An 8,275-nucleotide genomic window follows, 5' to 3' on the forward strand; every position below is an offset into this window, starting at 1 on the left:
CAGTAATGATGTAGGGAATCTGACAATTGCTATCATTTCACTCTCTAATTGATCAGCAACAGAAAAGACAAAATATAGTGAAAATCCACAGGGAAATAGAGTCATATTTCAACCTACTACCTACCTACCTAATTAGCCCAAATGTTAGTATTCAACAACTTCCTAGCTAACATTATGTTTGATAGTGTTATTCAAGGTGAAAGGTCAGGTGTCAATTAAGTCTAAAATATCAACACACATCTTGGACACTTTATCTAAACCCGGAAGTAAAACACACTGGATATAATCAAACAGTAACGTTAGCTGCAAGCAGTTGAATGCTAGCATGAGATGACTGGTTATCAAATATTGTGTGTGCTTTGTGTTTTCTGTGTTTTATAGGTTCACGCAATCTTCATCAGCAATGACATGCGACTGAACAGTTGGTTTGACCCGTCGTGGAGAAAGAGGATGCTGCTGACGCTGAAGAGCAACAAGTACAAGTCTAACATGGTCCACATGCTGCTGGGAATATCCCTCCAGATCTGCCTTACAAAGAACAGCACCCTGGAGCCTGTCCTCACCCTCTACATCAATCCATTCGGGGGGAGCCACTCGGAGAGCTGGTACATCCCTGTAAACGAGAACAGTTTTCCAGACTGGCAGGCCACCAAGCTGGACCTCCCCTTCGAGTGCTACAACTGGACTCTGACGCTGGGCAACAAGTGGAAGACGTTCTTTGAAACCATCCATATCTACCTTCGGAGCAGGATAAAGACTCAAGACGGACTGAATGACAGCATGTATTATGAGCCTCTAGAAATGACAGAGCCCGCTCGAAACCTGGGCTACATGAAGATCAACAGCATCCAGGTCTTTGGCTACAGCATGCACTTTGACCCGGAGGCTATCCGTGACTTGATTCTGCAGCTGGACTATCCGTACACGCAAGGTTCCCAAGACACGGCCATGCTTCAGCTCTTGGAAATACGAGACCGGGTGAACCGTTTGTCCCCTCCAGGTCAACAGAGGTTGGACCTGTTTGCTTGTCTTCTGCGGCACCGGCTCAAACTGACTGCCAGCGAGGTGGTTCGCATTCACGCCTCTTTACAGGCCTTCAGCTCACGTCTGCCCAATTCGATGGATTACGAGACCACCAAGTTGTGCAGTTAACAGCTGCTTGATGGAAGATCTGGACTGTAAATGGATTCAAGGAGAAATTCCTTGACCGACAAATTGTGCCCATCGTGGGGCCGATGCCTACAGTCTGTATGGATTACCAAACTGTCTGCTATATCAGGAGAGAGATCAGAAAGAATGTACATCTGGTTGTTTTCTGTTTTGTGGCAACTACCCTCAGTGCTATATCATAAAGAGTGAGGTGGATCAGCGAGAAAAATGCACAACTGAACAACTGAACGAAAGAATTCTACAGTAGAAATTCAAATACCGCTATATACAAGTTGATCCATCCTGTTTCAATATGACTGCTCATTTATACTGTAAGTACCAATGCCAAATGAGTGGACATTTTATGGTAAAAATGGTACAGTCTGTTTGTTTGTAATTTTTATATGTTCCTTTTGCTTCAGTGACAGTGCACTTTCCATGAAGACCAGAATACAGTGGTGTCAGTCAAGATTTTGTAGATAAATTGATATTAAAACATTAAAGTTATAACAGATTCCAGCTGTTGGAACATTTTTCATGATACTTTGAATGTTCTTTTCTGGTTTTGATAAATTAGAGTCAAGGTAAATTCACTGGATCAAAGGAACTGTAACAACCACATAGTGTCGTTTGGATTCCTTCTTTTCCGGAATCACTTTCATGTGTCTCAACATTTTCTGCTCGCTTCACTAACAGACATTCACAGAGAACATTTTTTTCCTGCGCACAAACATCCCAAAACTTGAAATGTTGCAAAATGCTCGGCATGTGATTACACAAACATCAGTCTAGAAACTGCCACTCATCTTGGTAGTGTAGGAAATAGACCATTATGGCTAAAATGAATAGCCTTTACCCTGTTGGTATTGTATAACCTAACAAAAATTATGATTCCTGAAGTCACATTGCAATGGAACCTATTTGTTCTCCCTTCTCTTTAAGAACCCACAAAAGCCCTTTCTTAGGCTAAACACCCTCTGGAATCCAATGAGACAAGCTGTTGTAAAAGTGAAACCATGCAATTTGAATAGTACAAAGAAGCTGTGTATTATTAAAATTGTACTCACTGACGCTGGAAAACCATAATATTTTTTTTTTCTCTCTCCAAATCTAATAACACTGGTGCATAAAAAGGAAATGCAGCGTGGAAGTGAGTACGTTTCAGAGGTCAGCTACAATACAGGACGTGACACCAGGCTCCAGAATACTTGCGTTCAGGTTTCCTGTGCCAGGTTTGAGAATTTGACCACTGAGTGTTTTATTGTGAGCGAGAAATAGGTCTCCATCGTTCAGTATATCTCTCTGATGTATTTTGCAAGTAACATCCTGCACACACTGGACGTGCTCGTGCAGTGTTGTCTTTTCAGTCCTCTGTGTGACTGGACAAATACATTGCATTTTTACTAATGCAGCTGACTATACCAGCTGTGTAGTGGCATGTGCCTCATTTGCGACATGCGTCTGTAACGGGAAGCGCTCTTTTCTTTTTTTATCCCTTACGCAAACAAATACGCTTGTACATCTGGCCTGCGAGCTTTGTCAAACATGTCTTGAGTGCACAACAGTACTGGGGCTGAACAGATCCAGTGTAGACACTGACAGAGGACGGCAGCTGCTGCTATTGTGCTGCTGACATGCTGCTTCCACTGCATGGCCGCTTCAGACAAGGTGATGGTACCAAATACCAATTAAGCTTAGGCAGCACACAGCACTTTCTGTCCAACCCAAGAGTGTGGCAGCTCAACCAACCATTGTTAAACGGTGCCTGCAAGACAGCTTTTATGTCGCTGTATCAATGTGGCGAGGCACGGTGTGAAGATTTAACTTCAGAAAACATCTTGTGCAGTTCTTATTTGTTTTATATCTACGCATGACCATAATCTATCCTTAAATGAATTGAATTGTTTGAATTGTTGAATTGTTTTTTTCGCCGACTAAAGGCCACCATAACCACCAAGTTATTTGCCAGGTCTGCTATCTTTCGTTCCTCCTAAGTGGAATAAATAATATTTAAGGAATATTCTTCAAGGGACAATCAATCATGGCAGACAGTTTGAGTTTATCTTTTGCTTGATTTCACCCGCAGTCCAATACACAGACACATCATCGCCAGACTTTTTAAGCGAGCAAACTAATTAGCAAGTTGGCGGTTAGCATTTCCTTAGTGAGAGACTTTTTCATTGCGTCATCGTGTCTGAAAATGGCGGCAGGTTGCAGCCTACATCATAACAGCAGGCTGCGATTGTGTTTCAGTACAACAAAATGTCATTGTAACAGCACAATAGAAGCTGCTGCATCAATACGATTGCTGGCAAAGTGTGTTTCTGCGAACTACGGATATGTTTAAACTTCACATTCCTTTATGTTGCAACTTTACTTTTCTGTAACATTTTCAGTTGAATGTTGTGCTAGAGCTGTGCTTATGACCTAGTTCAGTTTAAGCACACAAAGCCACAGGGTTAGGAAAAGATCTTGCTTTCGCTTAAAATACCATGCCAATATTTTTACTGATGTCTTGTCAATTATATCAAGCTTCTGTCTCCACAGACACTGACACCACATATCCAGAGGTGTCACACTTACAAATGTTGAAACACGTCTTCAAAATGCAGTTACTGACTTGGCCCCTCCAACAACGGACATGCTACTCAGCTCATGTAATGTCAACGTGATATGGCACGTATTGTACAAGTGTCAATATGGTGTCTATGATACAGACACATTTGAAAATATTCCTTAAAATTGTTTGAAGTACCAGTACTTAATGACACACACATGTCAAAAGAAATATTTGAATCCTACTGCAAAAATAAAGTAGAACTACTAGTTTACTGACAAGCAGTTCATTGCTCACAAACACTGCCAATAAATGTTTAACATGAACTCCACTAGTATTTGGCAAGTGATGGAAGCATACTGTAAAGCCAGACTTAGCTGTGTAGGCTCTGTATTAGTCATGGATGGGCTCATGTGTTTTCCTTTTTTTTTCCTTTTCGTTAATGATACTGATGTCTGCGGATTAAAAATGATTTATTGATGTTAAAGAGATGTTAAAGTTCAGTCACTCATCAAACGCTGCCGTGCCTCTGCACTGTCGGTCAAAGATTCCGTCTGTATTATGTATGCCAGGTATAAGATTCCACCTCTAATCTATTAACACGTGCGTGTCTTAGTGACCATGCAGACCAAAGAGAAGTCAAGCGCCTGTGAAGGTTAACAGCCATCACCTCAATTTGTCTGCTCCTCCTACCAACACCAACTCGTGTCAAAAGCTACGCTGGCTGACGGCTGTACATGGATGAGTAGTGTTTGATGAGATGTGTGAGTGGTGGAATGTATTACTAAATGTCAGCACGTCTTTTCCTGGATACTGCCGTGTCAATTACGGGGAGGAAATGAGTGCTCCACCGCGGCGTAAAGAGAGCAGGTCTGGAAGGATGAGTGACAGCACCTCCGGTTGTGTTTGGGGGTCCAGGGCGACTTTGGACCTTCAGTGACCTTAATGTTGAAATGAACGGTCTCTCGCAGCTGTTTAGCCATCCCTCACAGGAAGCAGTCAAACCCGTTTTTTTTTTTTTTTTTTATGCACAGGAGGGAAAGGTATCAGGAAACAGGAAACTACAGGAGAAAACCACTAACAAATTGTACTCATCCTCACCAAAAATGCATTAAACATCTGCACAGTCAGAGTAATTAGGGATATGGATGGTGTTTTTCAAAGAAAAATGGAAATGGAGGACAGGAAAATAATTCTGCCCTCCCAATAGTACGTGTTCCTCCTCCAGCAAAATAAAAAGATCCCAGGCACTCTGCTCATTGTGCAATTATCCAACTCGGATCTAAAAACCCATCCTGCGGAGGCAGTTAGCCATAATACATTACCGGGAGCTTGTAAATAGCTCAATTTTTTATTCCACCGGTGTGTCCATGCAGCCTCCCTTATGACCGCGTGAGTGGGTGGCAAGAGGCGAGCTTTGATTAGAGACGCTTTGACCTTTATGAGTCTGTCGATCAAGTATCAGAGGCAAGAAAAGCCCCTTCTGATTCACTGCAAATCTGCCTGATTAAATTCTCTGTTTGTGATTTATGAGGATTTCTCTAACTCCGTTTTTTCTTCTATAGAGAATTTCTAGCCAAAAGCAGAATCCTTATACCGATCGTGACCTTGGAGGGCTTAAATATTCAAAATTCAGCAAAATGGACAACCTTCATTCAAAGCTGGAAACTCAGACAGTCAAGGCAAATCCATGAGGAAAAACTTTTTAGAATGCTTTTAACAACTGACTAAAAAAGAAGAAACTGAGAGAAGGACAAGCTCATTGAAGTTCAACTCAGGTTGTTTGGACCTCTCTTTCTGTTCTCCCCTATATTGATGTGTTAATAGGCTGACTGTCACGTTGTCAGGATGTCATTTCAGGCGACATTTATGATTCCCATGTCACTTTTCATGCAGCAACAGAAAGCAAAGATGGACACTTAATTTGAAGTTTTCATTCTTTCGCAGCCAATACAAGTGATTTGATGTTTGCATGAAAAGACACCATCAGACAAAAAATATCTTTCTTCGGTGAAGTGAATGTCTGGTTCCATCTCAGTCAACAGATCTGATGCAACACACCTGTCAGGAAACTTTTATGGTGTGCAAGAACTTTGTGGAAGTTTCGTCCTTAGGGAATCGCTCCCTCCTGGAAATGCCATTTATTTACTGCGATACTCATTAGCAAGAGCAAATGCATTACAATAGAAAGCCAGACTGCATTTTTTTATCGACATAATGAGGAAACATTGTTAATGGACTGCTCTACCAAGCTGCAAAGTGTTGATACTGAATTAATCTGAAATGTTTACTGATGACGTATTTCTATTGTTTTCCTACAATATCCACTTCCTCTGGGCCCTTTAACCAGCTCGTTCTACACTTCCACTTATTGTAGAATGAGCTGCTCAAAGGGCCTTTTGAAGTTTCTCTTATGAACAAAGTAAACGTATGTTTACATTCTTTGATACTCACCAAAACACGAATCCACCCCAAATCAGATGTACTCATGTCAGATTTACTCTCATCCAGGCACGCCCATGCTCTCTCTTCTACAGTAATACATGAAGAATGTCTTTGCTGTTATCGAGATCATTATGATGCTCACAGGTGGTGAGCCAGCTCCCACTTCTTCTTCTTATATTCTATTCTTCTTATTTCTGGCACCCCAATTAAAGTGAAGGTGCTGCCATAGCAATGAAATTCACTGAACCATTAGCTAGTAGTTAGTTTAGATCAGAAAATGTATCAGGTTATGAGGCTGGCTAACTGCAGTGCACTTTTGACCTTGCATGCAAAAATGACTCATACCATCTTCAGGAGAGGAGCTTTTCATTATGAGTTTAGGCAGCACAAAATAAAATGATAATTTGTGTGGTTTTAATGATGATTGGTGAGTACTTTATTTCTAAACAAAATGTGGTCCTTACATGTTTTCAAACCACAATTTCTCCTCATCCAAATTGATTTTGTTGCCCAAACCCAAAAGTGGAGACAGAGTCACCTTAGGACATGTCCAATGAATCCAATCATTGATTTTGGTAAATGCATTTCCAATGCAATTGCAATTCTAGTTGGTTAAACGAGACAAAATGAACCAATGTGGTAATACAGACGAGTAAAATGTGGGGCTTATTTAAAATGTTATCTTAGAACAGGAAGAAGGAGCTGTTTTATATGTACTGAGGGTGACCTCTTCCTTTATGATTACAGTTTATATGAAAACAAAGGATTGGACATTAGCACTGTGGAATAGCGACACTGGTGAACGTGTTATCTAGCTTAGTCAGGTAGCTTCTGCTCTCACATCTGCCACTTTGTTTCCTCCCATTAATTCCTGCTCACATTTACACAATGGATGCTCACAGTTATTATGACAACTGGAGGAGATAATTCATCCCTGAGTGGATATTAGTACTGGGCCTGTTTTATCATTCAGAAAATCAACAGTCACATTTGTACACGATGACAAAGCCCCCAGTCCCGACTAACACCCGTTCCAGAAAAATCTACTCGTCCAGATCTATACCTTTGGCATTGTGTTTTCCCCGGGATAAATCTCAGTGTCAGTATGGATGTGCATCGTGCTGTAGCAAAGTGCAGCCTTCAGCTTCCATACAGACCAAACTTTTCCTCCCCTGGGGACCCGACAGCGGAACGAAACAGAGAACAGGAGGAGGAGGCAAAAGGTAACTGTCGCCCGCCAATAAATCAATACGCTCCTTTATTACTTCAGCGAACAAAAGGCTCTGCACCGAGATCGATTGCACCGCCGAGGAGCCTCCAATAAGAAAAAAAATATAAATAAATAAAATTCTCCTGGCATTTGGCTGCTCTGTCCCCACGACCAGATCAGCATCAATTTATTACCGATGTGATGGTTTCCGCCTGATGTGTTTTTGTATAAGCACAAATCAATCCTGAGTTTATTAGCTGCTATGATGCATTGTAAAATGACATTACTCAGGGTGCCAGATGAATGCCATTCATTAGGAAGTAAGGTTGCATCGACTGTGGATGTGCAGAGAATAAAAGAGAGAGAGAGAGAGAGAGAGAGAGAGAGAGGGAGTGTGAAGATGTTTTGAAAGAAAACCGCTTTGGTTTTTCAAGTGAACTGAAAATGGAATAGGATAATACAAGATAATTACAATAATAATAATAATAATAATAATGATAATAATAATAATAATAATAAGAAGAAGAAGCATCCTCATTTTGACAATTAAAAAAAAGAGATAGATACAGAAACAACTGAGCAGTTTGATTGCCAGTTACTTCCACAACAACATGTATCACTGTTGACTAGTGACAACATGACTACTTCAGCATAGCATCAGGCGTACCAGAGCTCCATATGGCTGCAGTTTGGTTAGGTTTAGCCAGTCAAACCATGAACCATACACCTTACCAACCTAGGTTAGATATTGGTTGGGTGTAGGATAAGATCATGATTTTAGTTTGGGTTAAAATGTGACCATTACCACTGTAACTTAAGTAACGCACATTGCGTGTGTATAAGTATGCAAATAAGGTTGTGTTTTGTTATGTAAGTTAACTACATTACTATGTTAAAATGTCATTGATCTTTAG

The 8,275-nt window shown here is 40.9% G+C and overlaps 1 protein-coding gene across 1 annotated transcript in view; it reads left to right on the forward strand.

The window, feature by feature from the left end:
• The window catches only part of LOC115591724 (BMP/retinoic acid-inducible neural-specific protein 3-like), a 60,597-nt gene extending 56,404 nt beyond the window's left edge, over positions 1 to 4,193 (forward strand). Inside the window, exon 9 of the mRNA XM_030433961.1 lies at positions 382 to 4,193. Coding sequence (XP_030289821.1) covers positions 382 to 1,152 — 771 coding nt within the window. The 3' untranslated portion in view covers positions 1,153 to 4,193. The remainder of the gene's footprint in view (positions 1 to 381) is intronic.
• Positions 4,194 to 8,275: the final 4,082 nt, after the last annotated feature.

Source organism: Sparus aurata, chromosome 11 (genome assembly GCF_900880675.1).
Source record: "Sparus aurata chromosome 11, fSpaAur1.1, whole genome shotgun sequence".
Classification (NCBI taxonomy): domain Eukaryota; kingdom Metazoa; phylum Chordata; class Actinopteri; order Spariformes; family Sparidae; genus Sparus; species Sparus aurata.